This window comes from Phymastichus coffea, unplaced genomic scaffold, assembly GCF_024137745.1.
Source record: "Phymastichus coffea isolate CEN01 unplaced genomic scaffold, Cenicafe_Pcof_1.1 PCOF00013, whole genome shotgun sequence".
Lineage (NCBI taxonomy): Eukaryota > Metazoa > Arthropoda > Insecta > Hymenoptera > Eulophidae > Phymastichus > Phymastichus coffea.
The window spans coordinates 1,422,513-1,438,970 of NW_026706824.1; the positions used below are offsets into that span (position 1 = coordinate 1,422,513).

General features: G+C 32.0%; 2 protein-coding genes across 2 annotated transcripts; both read left to right on the forward strand.

The window, feature by feature from the left end:
* Positions 1–457: 457 nt before the first annotated feature.
* Positions 458–1,389, forward strand: LOC131673279 (uncharacterized). The gene is made up of 4 exons (XM_058951164.1): positions 458–488; positions 634–723; positions 807–1,008; positions 1,067–1,389. Exons 2-4 carry the CDS (start codon positions 670–672, stop codon positions 1,204–1,206), a joined length of 396 nt encoding a protein of 131 aa, XP_058807147.1. The 5' UTR covers positions 458–488; positions 634–669; the 3' UTR covers positions 1,207–1,389.
* An 11,032-nt stretch (positions 1,390–12,421) lies between these two features.
* LOC131673417 (uncharacterized) lies at positions 12,422–13,663 on the forward strand. The gene is made up of 6 exons (XM_058951385.1): positions 12,422–12,519; positions 12,618–12,801; positions 12,860–13,040; positions 13,108–13,290; positions 13,361–13,473; positions 13,542–13,663. The coding sequence occupies exons 1-6, from the start codon at positions 12,422–12,424 to the stop codon at positions 13,563–13,565; spliced, it is 783 nt and encodes a 260-aa protein (XP_058807368.1). The 3' UTR covers positions 13,566–13,663.
* Positions 13,664–16,458: the final 2,795 nt, after the last annotated feature.

The window sequence follows — 16,458 nt, forward strand, 5'->3', positions numbered from 1 at the left end:
GATTGCAAAATATTAAATTAAATTGAAACAAATACTTTTAGACTCAAAAACAAACATGATGATAAATGCATGCCAAGTGTATTTAACAAATTAAGGTCTCTGACCGTCACTCACAATGAAATGGACGAAATCAAATTACCGAACGGACCGCACCGAAGAGTTTGTATTTTCTGTTTGTGACATACTTCAAGTCGTACTTTGTAGTTTATGAGAAGTCTGTCATATCATATAATATATAGATAGATATAGATATATATATTTTTATATATAGTTTTTAACTTTTGATTAAAATTAAAATTAAATACGGTAGACAAGTGAAATAAGTTATAGAAAATAAAGAATAATTGAATCTAGTAAATACTAGTCAATATGTCAGATAAAACTAGTAAACATAAACAAGACTATTTCACTATCGAAGAGAGTGAAATTAATGATATTTTGTTTACAAAAGAAAACCTAGATCATTTTTTGTTATTCCAAACAACAGTGTAAGTATATTTTTAAAATGTCTTGTTTTGCTAGGTTAATGATAAATCAAAATAAAAATATAATTTTGCTATATAACATTTCAGAGAAATAGTTGGTATAATAGGACAAACTGAAATAGTTAATACTTCCTTTATGAAATTTCAGTTAATTAATAAAGCTGGACTTATTGTTGAAATCCTAATGGACAGCATAGATGTTATTAAAAAGTTCAGAAGCTTAATTGTACCTGGAAACGTATGTTTTTGATAGATTTTCAAAGAACATTAATGAATTATAACAATCATGACAACACTTTAACAACATTTATTTATTTATAGACTATTCACATTGACGGTGGATTTATAAAAAAGAAAGATGTTGCAAAGTCAAATAGCAGTACTGATTTTGATCTCAAGCTAATGTCTAATACGCAAGTCAACTTGATTAAAGCTGTTCCTGAATTTATTCCAGTAATTAAAAAACATGGAAATTTTACTGTGACAACAATTGAAAACAGTGTAAAGCACCATGGAAAAATTGGTATGTATAAAAAGAAATTATGTAATGCAAATATACATTTATTTTTTATTTTTATTAGAAATAATAGCATATATGAAGCAAAAAATAGCAAGATCGTCAACACCATCTGGAGACATTAATCAAGGCTGTCTATCGGATTGCAAATTGTACAAATTAGAGATACGAATGCCAATTGTATGTGACATGAGTTTTCGGTAGGAAGTCATGTCAGGTTAACAGGTACTATGAAAAATATACATAATCAACCATATTTGAGGGTAATGGCAAAAGAAGATATTCGTCTGGAATCTGATGAAAAGAAAAGTCTTGTGGAATTATTAAAAGGTGTCAAATCCCCAAAACGGATTTTGCAAGACATCAATAACTACATTCCTACCAAAATTTTTCGTAATACAAAAATGAATTAATTATATTGATTTAATAGAAATTTTGTGTTCATAATTTATTTTTTAGTATTTTAGTGTTTATATTTTTTATTTATCTTTGACTTAAATATTGAGATAAAAAAAATTGCATGTGATGAGGCCAAAGAAAAGACATACTCTATTAACGTTGAGATTCTAATAATCAAAACAGAAAAAGAAGACGTATGAATAAATATATTTATTATTGAACAGAAGCATGAAGAAACATAAATAGTGATTGGAAAGAAGAATTTTTAGATGTTAGAATATGTTCTATTTACAAATATGTTATTGTTTCTAGTTTAATAATATATAATCTTACTATATTTCAAATGAAATACCAAAAAAGTGTTAAATAATTTGTAATTCTTTATTATTGTAATGGAACGAATAAATAAATAATTCAATTTTTTTATCAAAATACAAAGTAGTTAGTCTTTATTTTAAAAAAATATGAAGAATGAAAACATTAGTCTGCATGAATAGTTTTGGTACGGAACCCTTTCAAGATTTCTAATAAAGGCACTCTCTCTCTTTCAATCACTTTTACATGATTCTTAAAATCAATACAGAGAACAGGTGGTCCACGTTTGTACTGTTCTACAGTTCCAATCAGTTTTACTGACATCCCTTTCTGCAAATTGAATTCTTTACAATTATAGTTGTATTTTACTTCTAACTAGTATTCGCAGTCAGTTATTGAGCCCACAACTGCTGCCAAATCTCTGTTTTGGTAACGAGCTGGTTCAGTTTTGATAACTCCTTCAATCTCTGAAAAAAATAAGGTAATTAGCAGTTGTTTTACAACAATGAGAGGTATTAAAAATTAGAAAAATGAGGAAAGGTATAAATTATTAGCAAAAGATTTGGTTTTGATACTTACTAACTGTTTGTCCAATTTTCTCAAACGCTTCTATAATTGAAACTTCCTCAAAAGTGGTATTGTACAAATTTTGATCTAATACACCATAAATATCCAATGTTGAATTGTCTTTAATTACCAATTCAAAATTAACATTGCCACTGTTATAATTTTTGTGTTTGACCTTTGCGCATTTCACTGAGCTGACATGTATAGTACAATCTGGAAAAAAGGAAAAAAAAATCACATAATTTGTTAATTTTAAAAAGACTCAAGTAAACTTAATAATAACTTACAGATCCCAATTCCTTTACTTTGTTTATAATTGGTATGTGATGATTCCAGGCTATTACCTGTACTTCTCGCCCAGTACCATTTTGTAAAACAATCTTCTGGAACTTCGAGTCTTTTGAAGTGTGGAAATTGTTATTCATTTTAATCGCACATCCAACTATGTCACTGTAAAATAAAGCACACAAGAGAAAAAGAATATTTAAATTCGACTTCTTTTCTTTTAATCTTTCATTTATAAAAATTTTGTTGTTTATCGATATATATATATACTTACACAGTAGGATCTCCAATCTGTAAATTGTCAATCACGTCGTTAGATGTGAAATCTTCACTGGAAAGCATCGTTGTTTTTTTTTTCTTTTGCTTTGCAAAAATTCTTTTGCTTTGCAAAAATTCTTTTGCTTTGCAAAAATACAATACAAAAAATGTTAAAGAAAAAGATGTATAGGTTAAACAACAATCAAACGTCAAGCCGCAACTGCGGCCCTCGATATGTAGTTGACTCATTGGACAATCGATTCAATCGATATATCGAAGTACACGGAAGAAAAAATCTGGAGAAAAAAAAGTTAGGCCCTAAAACGACGGAATGAAGTGGAAAAAACATTTAAAAATCGATTTAAAAAAAAAAAATCATTTGAGCCAAAAAAACGTCGAACTGAACCACTACCATACCATTTATACACAAAATATTACAAAAGACAGCGTGTAAAAAAAAATAGAAATGCAGAACGACTTTATCGTTGTATATAGGGGTGTTGCGCCTGCGGCATACTTACCGTCAGGCCGCAACTGCGGCCCTCGATTGTATATGGCTTTTTGATTAGTATGTTGAACATTTGCATTAAATGTGGCGAAACAAAACAAATTATTGTAATATCGTATCAAATGTCTGAAATTTTTGTCAGTATACAATAAATCTTTCAGTTTTTTATCATATTGACTCATCGGTGATAAACTAATTTTGCCACCTTGACAACATTTATTTTTAAATTTTTCTTGTATCCAATAAATTGCATTACAATATTTACATTTATGTTGCATTCTACCAAAATCAGATACACTTATTAATCTACAAGATTTCTTTTTATGATGATTTTTTTTAATTTTGAATGTTTTTATTTTAGAAATTTTTCTAATTATGTTTCTATAATTATTTTGCTCGTCAATACTGCTCGTTTCAGAAATTTCCATATCATCAGTATATAATGTACTGGATTCACAATTTTCGTTATCATTCATATCAATAAGATTTTCATCATTGGAAAATATGGATTCATCTTTTAACTTATCATTATTTTTATCAGAAATATCAACATTCTGGCTTGATACATTTAATTCCAGTTTTTCAAATTTTTCACAACTATGCAAAATATCGTCAAGTTTAATTTTCTTGATATTTTCGTTTTTTGTTGTCTTATATTGCCTTTTTTTTTCTATTGTTGCTTCGAGTCAAATAAGCCGTGAAATTTGTATTATATAGATCTATGATATCATAATGTCCTGTATATAACAGCCCGTTTATTTCTAATTTTAATTGAAATAAACTCAGAGGATCTCCAAATGAAAGATCAGCATTAAATTTTGTTGACTGAACGATTATGTGTACGGGATGAAGTTGACTAAAAGCTTTTAATTCTACATTTGATCCTTCAATATCATTTAGCATTAATTCTAAATAATCTGTACTATTTTTTACATTTTTATAATATTCATTTCCCAAAATACAACATTCATAAATAGGCCAAAATTCAACTACATGTTGAATCACATTTCTACGAAAATAATAATAAAATTTTTCACTGTTGTACACAAAATATGATAGACATCGAAATAAACTATTATCATCAGACGTTATCATGATACTATGAATTTGAGGACTTTTTTGTATATCGTTACGACATTCTTTAATTTCATAATGTCCTGAATCAATAAGTCCGGACAATTGTAATTTCAATAATGAATAGTTTGAATAATTCTTAAAAATATGTTTGCTCAGCATTTTCAGATTCTACAATTACATTTACACGAAATAATTGTACGAAACCTTTTATTTCAACTTCTGTTCCGTATTCAGTATTTCGTGACATATGTTTATAATAATCATCTTTTACCAAAATATCGTTATAATAACGATTCCCTATAATAAAATTTTTATAATTATCCCAATTTTCTACAACGAAATTAACTATCATTACCCGTATATTTTCAAAACAATGCTGAGTATTATATAAGTAATATGAAAAACAACGAAACAAACAGTTACCATCTGGATTAATACCAATACTTTTTTCAAGTATATCGCTTTTCGCTGTATTCATTTTATATATATAATATTTAATTTTCACGTAGAGAAACTCAATATATCAGGAATAATATTCAAAGAAACTCTTACTTTGCCAAGTTCCAAACAATTTCTCGATTTTTCTGAAAGAATTCAAATAAATTTTTTAGATTATTATCTTAAATTTATTCTTAAAATTATCATAACGCATCCTAACCTATAAATTTATAAAAACCGTGTTACAATCGAAAATTGATATTTCATAGAATACTACAGTTTTTTATTATTCTTTATTCTTATTCAGTGAGGGGGTAACTGGAAAATGACGTAAAAAATTTATAAAAAATGAGTATTGAATAAACGTTGACGATTATGAAATCATGCAACGTTCAGACACCCATCAATACCCTATCGTAGATTTCGTTATACGTGTTTATTTATCAATTTTTAACACAAATAAGAGTCATCCGCACTTTCGCATGGTATAAAAAAGTGTGGATGACTACGATTATAAACTATAAATTATTCGCTCATAACGAAAACTACTAAGGTGGAATTTTGTTATGGTATCCTCTTAAGAAAGTTTACTAACTCTATACGATTTCCTTGTAAACTGCAACCCTTCCGATATACTCTTCGAATATTAACTTAATAAGGTAATGATACCGAACTTGGAACGATACCCAAATTGGGACTATATGGTGTTCTTGATATTATGTAAGCGCTTTGGAAGTCCCAAATAAGGTGTAATGTGGCACATTACAAGGCCTTTCCTGAGTGCTGCATTGTTTGCAACACCTCAGAAAGGCCATCCCCGTCCCTTGCCGCCCCGTAACCGGTTGTTCAAAATAAAACTAAACAAGCCCTATACCGAATAATTATTATTTTTCATGTCCGAACGACCACGCCTGAGATATGGGCGAAACAAACTTGCCCAACGCGATCCGACGGACGCTCAAAGAGCAGACAAAAAAAAGGAGCACACCACAGGAAAAAAGAGAGCGCACGCACACACTCACTCACAGACACTCCCGACCACGTGTTGCCGGCCGGTAAAAGAAAAACGCAAAACCTGACTGGGAAATGCAACGGAGATGCATGTTGATGACACATGCAGATCCGTTACACTCCCAGTCACCGACACGAACACTCACGAGGCACTGACACTCCTGGGGCGAGCAGAAAATCGCCGATGAAGTGGCAACCGGCAATCAGCTGTGTCGGGCTGCCGAACACCATCGGCGACATCCTGAGCGCCACACACACACGAAAATCAGCGACCACACACTAACACCCGGAAAAGCACCACAGAACCGACACGGGAGCGCCCCAGGAGGCGCTCCAACAACCGGCACGAGGACACGAGGCGTACGCACTAGGAACTGAGCAGCCATCTTGATGCGCCGATATAGACTGAGAGCGAGCGAGCGAGACAGACGATATAAAATAATAGAATAATATGCAAATGCGAAGATGAGGGCGCTACAAATGAAACGGCACATTATATACGTATCTCTGATAATAAAATAAATGTTAAATTGGAAAAGAATGAAAACGAAACAGATATCGAATTGTAAAATTCGCACGCGGCCGACACCCCTATTATGATAGCGAGCGACAACTACCCCCTTTAGATTTAATAATAATTTAACTGACCGAATTCGAACATCTGACAAAATTCGCTAGTGACGTCACGACCAATAGGCAAATTAGAATAAAATTTGATTTCCGTCCGCATAGACGAATAGATAAGAGTAGGGGTAGATCTTTTCCGACAATTAATGATAGATACCTTAGTGGGGGGTGAGAGAGAGTAAATAACGACGAAAGTAGGAGAGTTAAGGAGGGCGCTGTATTATTCTAATTTACATACGGACCAATGATAAAAATCCGGAGGGCGCTACCGATATCCGAATTAGCATACCGACCAATAATAATATTTCTTCTCGGAAAGAGGAGAAGAGAAACGATCTTTGACCACGAGAAGCCGATTCTCGTCCATTTTGCCACTGGATATCCGCAAGGAAGGAGCCTCTCTCTATTGTTAATCTCGCTAGACGCCTCAGATATTTCGCTATTGGAGATCTAGAGAGCAGGAGTCTCTATTAGCTGATTTTCGCTGTCGAACCTTTAGCGCTAGTCGCCTCTTATACTCCCTGTTGCCAATTTTGTTTGCCAGTACCGCAAGGAAAATTTGTAAGTAGGCAAAATGCCGCTCAATTTTAATTAATCGCGAAGTGCGGGAATCGATAGTTCAGTGCCGTAGGTCGTCGCGACGCGTGGATCCGTCGACGTCGGTGCCTATAGGATCGTGCTGACCTGTCCGCCATTCCGCGAATTTAAATTGAGTGTTCGGTTTACGAAAGAGATTCGCGATTTAGGATTCGCGCTGACCTTCGTTTACCAGTTATTGAGTGTAAAGTTTACGAAAGAAATTTGCGACTTAGTATTCGCGCTGACCTTTCGTCGACTTTATTAAGTGTTCGTTTTGTGAAAGAAATTCGCTACTTGGTATTCGCGCTGACCTTTCGTCACGTTTATTAAGTTCGTCTTACAAAAGAAAATTGCCAGTTAGTATTCACGCTGACCTTTCGTCACGTTTAGTAAGTTCGTCTTACAAAAGAAAATTGCAAGTTAGTATTCGCGCTGACCTTCCGTTAGTTACTTAGTACCAACGTAGGTTCCGTTGAAGTAAATTGTTTTGACTAATTAGTGGTGCTGACCTTTCCGCCGTTTTCGCAAACCGAATTTGAGCGTTAGGTCTTATAAAGGAAAATTGCGATTTGTTACTCGCGCTGACCTTTCCGCCATTTTAGGAACCATTTAAATTGTATCTTAGGGATTAATGAAAATTCAGAATTTTACCGACCACGTTTACTCCAACCTCGTATGTGAGAAACTATCAATACATCAATAAACAATTAATTGTCTGTATATACATATATATCTTATTTGATAACCTGCCCCTGTTGCATGTTAGTGATTTTCAGCCGCGGTCGGTTACATACGGGTTTATTAATTCGCTATATTTTCGGATTGTTCGTTAGGTAAAATACGCGCGATTTCGAACGTCCTCACGACCTGACTTAAGGAGTCATCACCTGAGCTGCCGGCATACACTAATCAAGGAGGAAATTAGCATCGAAAGTTGGACACCAAAGGCCTGAACTTCGGATACAACGCGTATCCCCCCATCTGCCCACTCTGCGCAGTCGCCGTTAGGCAGACCGGGATACGCGTAACCCTACTGGCCTTACCCCCGACGATCGCCGTAATCAGCCGACGGTCTGGCGCCCTAAATAATCGGGGGTAGAACCAAACAGGCCTTGTGGCGGAAGAACTCGGAGCGCGGTCAAACCCCCCGAAATTCCCTGCCACAAAGGTACCCTCTTTTTTTTTATCAAAAATCAATAAATTCATTCAAAGTGCGGTAACTTGGGCTAGACATCGTCTAAAAAATCGTGTAAGGGCTCATTTTGAAGGATGAACAGGAAGGATCAAATGAATCCATACACATCATAAAATTCGTTCGTAGTAAAACGTTCGTAGTAAAAAATTATAACCATTTGCGCAATTTAGTTTTCAATAGAGTATCACCACCTTACTTTAATTATAACTTATTAGATTTCACACTTCGACTACTTCTATCTTATATATTAATTAACGTTTATCAAAAGCTTAATCAAAAATGATTATTATTAATAACCAACCCGATGTATAAAATCATTGAAAAATTATTTTCACGATAATCATTGATGGGTGTCTTTTCACGAGTCGTCATATGACCATAAATTCACTCTTCATCAAAAATTACAAAAATTTACCAATCATATTTCAAAATGAACCATATAGCAAGCTTTAAGCAAATTTTGTCGAAAAATAGAAGTATAATTTTTTCTAATTAATTTGCTTGAAAAATATTTTTCCATTATTTTTGTACAATAAATACCATCATTTAAACCACAATAATTTATTTTATTATCAAATGGATTTTCCATTTATACACTAAATTTGAAATTTTCAATCTAAATTCATTCCAATCATTGTAGTTTACCAACGAAATATTTTCTTCCCATAAATTTTCTACTACAAATTGTATAAATTTTTTAACAATAACTTTTATAACTTCAGGCACAGTGTTCCAGTCTTTAAATGTACTGGTATCGTAATAATTAAAATTATTTTGTTTAAAATAGCAGTATAGTTGCATAACCAAGCTATCACGATCATATTTATTTTCGGTATCTAGATTTTCTAAATATTTAACATAATTTTCATTTTCAGCCAAATGCTTTTCAATTTCGTCATTAATAACCGATATACGCAAATATTCATGAAGGTCATCAACCGTTATATATTCTCCCTTTTCTGGATCCCATATTATTGTTGAATTTTGTTGATCATTCATCTCTGAAAGTAAATATATATAGATATATATATTCGAGCGAAAATGTTATAACTTCAAAGTGTACGTATAATTTCATCAAGCAAAAAAAAAAAAAAATACATAAAATTAAACAAGAAAGCTTTGAAAAGCGTTAAAGATCGAGGAATTTATATATTCATGTACATACATACATACATACATATACAGGGTGGCCCATTTTAAGTGATCCACTCAGATATCTAGATTGGAGTGAGTTTTATCGAAAAAAGTTTCAGACAAAAGTTACTCAACTTTGAGGGGGCCATGTTTCTATGACCTTGGATTTGACCTTGGAGGTCATGTTCAAGGTCATTTCAAGGTCAACTTTGTTTTTTTAAATAGGAACCCCCCATTTTTGACCCCGGATTCGGAAAGAGCGGGAAATTTTACGTCCAAAACGGTATTTTTAAATTTTTTTTCATGGCCTAGAGAAGGTCGATTTAAGGTCAAATGCTTGAAAAACTGCCTAAAAGCATTTTTTTAATTTTTAAGATATCGAAAAATGACCTCTACAAAATTTGTTCAGAATAGAGTGGGCCACCCAATACACCAAAAACCTTTGACCTTTAACCTCATTTTGAAGGTCATTTCAAGGTCGAAGTGTTTTTTGTAATGGAAACCCCTCTTTTTGACCCCGGATTCGCACATAGCGCGAAACTCAACACAATACCTTATCCAAACGTCGGATTTCGCGCTATGTGCGTATCCGGGGTTAAAAAGAGGGATTTCCATTACAAAAAACACTTCGACCTTGAAATGACCTTCAAAATGAGGTTAAAGGTCAAAGGTTTTTGGTGCATTGGGTGGCCCACTCTGTTCTGAACAAATTTTGTAGAGGTCATTTTTCGATATCTTCAAAAATAAAAAAACGCTTTTATGCAGTTTTTCAAGCATTTGACCTTAAATCGACCTTCTCAAGGCCATGAAAAAAAATTTAAAAATACCGTTTTGGACGTAAAATTTCCCGCTCTTTCCGAATCCGGGGTCAAAAATGGGGGTTCCTATTTAAAAAAACAAAGTTGACCTTGAAATGACCTTGAACATGACCTCCAAGGTCAAATCCAAGGTCATAGAAACATGGCCCCCTCAAAGTTGAGTAACTTTTGTCTGAAACTTTTTTCGATAAAACTCACTCCAATCTAGATATCTGAGTGGATCACTTAAAATGGGCCACCCTGTATATAGGGGAAACTATTCCAGAATCCGACTAACATGTCAATGGATTGCAATTGAAAAAATTCAAACTTGTATATATGACTATTTCTTTTATCAGGTAGCTTGAGAATCGGAAACTATATAATATATACTTCCAATTTTTTTCGTGAGATTTCTACCAGAGAAATGTCGTGATATAAAAATTACTGTACTTGTCATAGTATTTTCTTATATTTCATGAATAATATAAAGTCGATAGTTGTGTTCATACCTCCTCAATACAAAATTGTACAGTTTAACATCTATTTTTGATGGTAATATCAGTCTACAGACAAAAAATATAAATTTTCTTCAAAAAATCTTTAATGTATACAAAATACGTTACACAATATGTCGAGAAAACAAACAAATTCGGGCAATTACTTGATACATATACGACCTTTGTCGTCGTCGTCGTCGTCATTCGTTAGTATTTCATAATCGAAGTTCACGAATACAATCGATCATAAAGATCGAAAGTTATTTCAGAAATAAATTATATATAAAAGTGATGCAGATGCTCGTACGATGTGTTGCATTCTTGTGATTTGTATTGAAGATAAAAAAGCAGAAGAAAATAAGCAAATGATCAAGTCTTCGATGAAAAAGAACATATATATACATACAGGATATCACAAACAGTAACAAAGTGTAGCACGTAATCGTCGTCAGTCATGATTTTCCGCATGAACTGATAACTCTAATTTATGATTGCCTTACAACAACGACAAAAACTTATGTATTATATAGAAACTCATGAAAGAAAAAAAAAAAAAGTTCACTTCGAACGAAAAAAAATGTTACAACAAAAGGGCCGAAATCTTTTCTCGGTATACTCTATGTTTTATCAATTATATTGTTAAATAACAACAAGAACAACAAAATGAAAGGTAAACTTACCAAATTTCAAACTATGCCAATTTTTTAAATTAATTTATAATCACAGATCTATTAACATAAAAATATATAGATTTTATATTTGGCTTTCACACACAAGTAATTTATATAATAAATTTCCACTACTTCAAGAAACTTGAAACATTGAAATTTATAAAAATTTGAATCACAAAATCGATGTGGAAAAAAGCAACTCTGTAAACAATATGAATATAGTTTTTAAAAAATATTTGTGAACACAGCGGTAGACCGTCTAATTTGGCCGTTTCAACTTGGTTAAATATAAGGTCTGTTCTTCTATAATAATTAATTATAACACTATAATTTTCCACAGAGTTACAAGAGTGCAATATCTAGTCCTCATTTATGTGTCTATGGTCTACTTTTGTTTATCATATGCATTCACCATTCTATCTCTTTAATTTTTCAATGGTTTACTTTTATTTATTATAACCACTTTAGAAAATTTAATGTTTTGAAAATTAATTGGTTTTACAAAAAATTTTTGTCATTAATAAGCCATTTACGTTTCTTCTTCGTGTGATTACTTTACGTAAGTATATTAACTCAAAATACACAAAGAAATTTCTTTAAATATTTATTTCGATAATATCATTTCTTCAAAATTAGTTTAATAACATGGCTAACACTACGCACCCATGCAAATGGTGTCGTTGTAAATTTACTAACAGTCTCAGTCTCAAAATCCACGTCAAACAAAAACATTCAAATGAGACTGAAAATTATTTTGTATGTCAATTGTGTGCAGCTGCTATAAAAAATAAAAGACATTTAACCAGACACATGCTTACTCATCGTCGAACAAGAATGTTCAATTGTAAATCTTGTAAAAAAAGTTTCAATCGTAAATGTAATTATATTCGTCACATTAAAGCTCATTTGAATACAAGGATATATAAATGTTCTAATTGTGTAAAAGCATATAAAAGACGTGAACATTTGAAGAGACATTCTAAAACACATGTAATGATTACTCATTTATTAGTATAACAGATGACACAATATAAACTTGAATTATAATTTACAGAATAATGAATAACAAACAAGAAATTGATGATGATCATTTACCTCCATCCAAAAAGATTAAAAATATTCCTTTTTCAACAACAGAATATTTAAAAAAAAAATTGTGATTGGAGATAAAACTGCGTAACAACATCTACTACATAAAATAAGGTGGTTATACTCAATTACATCATCATAAATATTTTTATTTTTACATTATAGATCTGTGGTTGGTTATATTGAAGATATTCTTGGAGAATCTACACATGTAAATAGAGAAAAACAAAATGAATTTCATGTATTCAAATTCTTGCTAAATAATAACGATGGCTGTACAATAGTCTGCCACATTTACAACAATTTAATTAACAAGTTCAAATCACATTCAGGCATGAAAATAAATCAGGTAAAAATACAAATTAAAAATACAATATTTAATACTTATTCATAATTTTTGGTTATAGAAAATTATTATTGAAAATGCAGCAATAGTAGAAACCAAATTCTATTCCCAGGGTAACCTACCATGGAATATTAATTTACAATTTTATACCGTTATTTCTGATCGTGGACCCTTTGGAGTATCTAAATATGTAATTCCAAAAGTCAAATTTAATGATTTGGCTTCAAAAAGAGGGATGATAAGTACGTAACAACTATAACTACAATAAAATATCATAACTACTAAATATAAAACTTTCATATATTGTAGAAGTAAATGGGTATCTACGCAGTCCTTTTATTCAAAAAAATGATAACAATGAATACGAATACATTAGTGGTCTTGCTCACAAAAAGAGAAAATTAGACTTAGTATTAATAAAAGATGAAGGGAAATCAATTAACTTTATTAAAGGATCAAAATTGGAAGTATTAGGTGATCTACAAGAAAGTGGTATTAATAAAAGACAAAAATCTCATTAATACAATGCACTTCTTATGATAAAAAAAAATTTACTTTACAGGAAAAACATTAGTCTTACGCGTGAAAACTCTCGATCACATCAAAATTCTTTCTGACGATGATTATATGACTGAACAAGACCTTCTCGTTGCTAACGAAATATTTACAATACAAGTAAGTTTACGAATAATATTATAACAGTATTACTGATCATTAATCTTAATCTGTTATATATTTTACAGCCCAAAGACGAAACAAAGGAATAATTCATATAAAAATTGTCTAAACTAACCATGAATTACAGTAATAAGTTGGAGTGAAATATCGTTGTAAATTTACTAACAGTATCAATGTAAAAACACTAACAAAATTAAAAGATATTCATTTACTCATGATCGAACAAAAATATTTAGTTATCAATCTTATAAAAAAAGTTTTAATAGTAAATGTAATGAAATATACAATTGTATTATCAGTTTATTAAGTACATCAGTTCCTATTTTTTTAAATTACAACATCTAACTCAATCATAATAAACTCTAATTCGGGATTAATATGTTGACGAGCAAAATTTTATGTTTATATATATATTTATGTTTAGATATTCCACAGATTATACAAAACATATGGTTATTAGGTTAAATAATTGGAAACTAAGTTACAAATTCAGAGAGTATTTATTATGTTATTTGTATATAAATATAATACACTTTTTTCACTTCATTTAATTATCAACAATTTCTAAATTTTATCAAAACTTTTTTCAAATCAAAGAACTTTTATCTAGTTGTCGAAGTGATAATGCTAATTATCATATACGCCTTGAATTTTCCACATTTCCCTTACTGCAAAACAAATGGGGAGGGGGGGGAGGGGCCAAAATTGTGGGGAGGGTGGAGGGGCTATTTTTCATTTTTTGATGTGGGGAGGGGCCATGAAAAATTAAAAATTTTATCAAATCACTCAAAAACACGGTGAAAACACGGTGAATTTCTCTGATTTTTATGCAATCTCAAAAATATCAATTGGGGAGGGGACGGGGAGGGGGGGGGGAGGGATCAGATTCCGAGTCCCCCTTACGACTATATATATATAGTTAGATATATATATATATATATATATATATATATATATATATATATATATATATATATATATATATATATATATATATATATACTATAATTGGTCACTTTGCGGAGAATTTTGGCAGATTGGGGATATCCTAAAAACTGCTAAGTATGAATTGGTCAGTTTGCAGTATCTCCTCAAAGTGCCATATCGCAAATGGGTTCTTTGAGGAATTAGATAATAACTCTTTATTTTTGCTATATCTCGATAATACTAGCTTATTGTTAAGATGCAAATTTCGAAATCGACCTCAGATTAAAAAATTTTATATATTACCACATATTAAATAAATTTTAAAACTAAAATACTGTATGACGATGAGGGATTAATGATAGTTATTATGTGGCGCCACAAGATGTCACAGCTTGACATGGGGTCGGTCTTTCATTAGCACAGTACATACTCTTGAATCAGCCGGTTATCCGATTTTAGCGACACGGCGGAAAAAACTATGTTGGGACGTGATTTCTGCGACATGATGCTTCATACAGTAAGACATCAGTAAAAACTTAGAGACAATCCTCTTAACTGGTAGTTATGTTAGTGTGATTCAAAACAAGTTACTGGAGAGAAAATTACGAATGTAGAGATGTCTGAATTATAAATACCCTTGAATCAGCTGGTTATCGGATTATCTCGACACGGTATGAGTTGGGTGATAGTGACCATTTCGAAATGACATATCATGCCAGAGTTCATTTTTGTAGATAATGGTACTGAATTTTCATCAGGCAAATATAATCAGAACATAGGATCTGAACTACTTGACGATCATATTGAATGCCAAATACACTGTATGATATTTAGTAATAATCAGTAAATAACCGGACTTTCGCGAAACAAATTATGTTGGGACGTGAGTTCTGCGACATGATGCTTCATACAGTAAGCTATCAGTAAAAACTTAGCGACAATCCTCTTATCTGGTATTTATGTTAGTGTGATTCAAAACAAGTTACTGGAGAGAAAATTACGAATGTGGAGATGTCTGAATTATAAATACCCTTGAATCAGCTGGTTATCGGATTATCTCGACACGGTATGAGTTGGGTGATAGTGACCATTTCGAAATGACATATCATGCCAGAGTTCATTTTTGAAGATAATGGTACTGAATTTTCATCAGGCAAATATAATCAGAACAGAGGATCTGAGCTACTTGACGATCAGATTGAAAGCCAAATACACTGGATGATATTTAGTCATAATCAGTAAATAACCGGACCTTCGCGAAACAAATTATGTTGGAACGTGACTTCTGCGACATGAAGCTTCATTCAGTAAGTCATCAGTAAAAACGTAGCGACAATCTTCTTAACTGATAGCTTCGTTTGTGGGATTCAAACCAAGTTACTGGGATGATCACTACAAATGTAGGGATGTCTGCATTACATTGACTCTCTTATCAGCCGGTTATCCGATTTCAGCGACACGGCGGAAAAAACTATGTTGGGACGTGATTTCTGCGACATGATGCTTCATACAGTAAGACATCAGTAAAAACTTAGAGACAATCCTCTTAACTGGTAGTTATGTTAGTGTGATTCAAAACAAGTTACTGGAGAGAAAATTACGAATGTGGAGATGTCTGAATTATAAATACCCTTGAATAAGCTGGTTATCGGAATATCTCGACACGGTGTGAGTTGGGTGATAGTGACCATTTCGAAATGACATATCATGCCAGAGTTCATTTTTGAAGATAATGGTACTGAATTTTCATCAGGCAAATATAATCAGAACAGAGGATCTAAGCTACTTGACGATCATATTGAATGCCAAATACACTGGATGATATTTAGTCATAATCAGTAAATAACCGGACCTGCGCGAAACAAATTACGTTGGGACGTGATTTCTGCGACATGATGCTTCATACAGTAAGACATCAGTAAAAACTTAGCGACAATCCTCTTAACTGGTAGTTATGTTATTGTGATTCGAAACAAGTTACTGGAGAGAAAACTTTGATTGTAGAGATGTTTTAATTATAAATACTCTTGCATCAGCCGGTTATCGGATTTTTGC

Coding starts and splice junctions, on each gene's coding strand:
- LOC131673279 (XM_058951164.1), top strand. CDS start 670: ATGGACAGCATAGATGTTATTAAAAAGTTCAGAAGCTTAATTGTACCT. Junction 724..806: donor GCTTAATTGTACCTGGAAAC/GTATGTTTTTGA, acceptor ATTTATTTATAG/ACTATTCACATTGACGGTGG. Junction 1,009..1,066: donor AAAGCACCATGGAAAAATTG/GTATGTATAAAA, acceptor TATTTTTATTAG/AAATAATAGCATATATGAAG.
- LOC131673417 (XM_058951385.1), top strand. CDS start 12,422: ATGAATAACAAACAAGAAATTGATGATGATCATTTACCTCCATCCAAA. Junction 12,520..12,617: donor GAATATTTAAAAAAAAAATT/GTGATTGGAGAT, acceptor TTTACATTATAG/ATCTGTGGTTGGTTATATTG. Junction 13,041..13,107: donor TTCAAAAAGAGGGATGATAA/GTACGTAACAAC, acceptor CATATATTGTAG/AAGTAAATGGGTATCTACGC.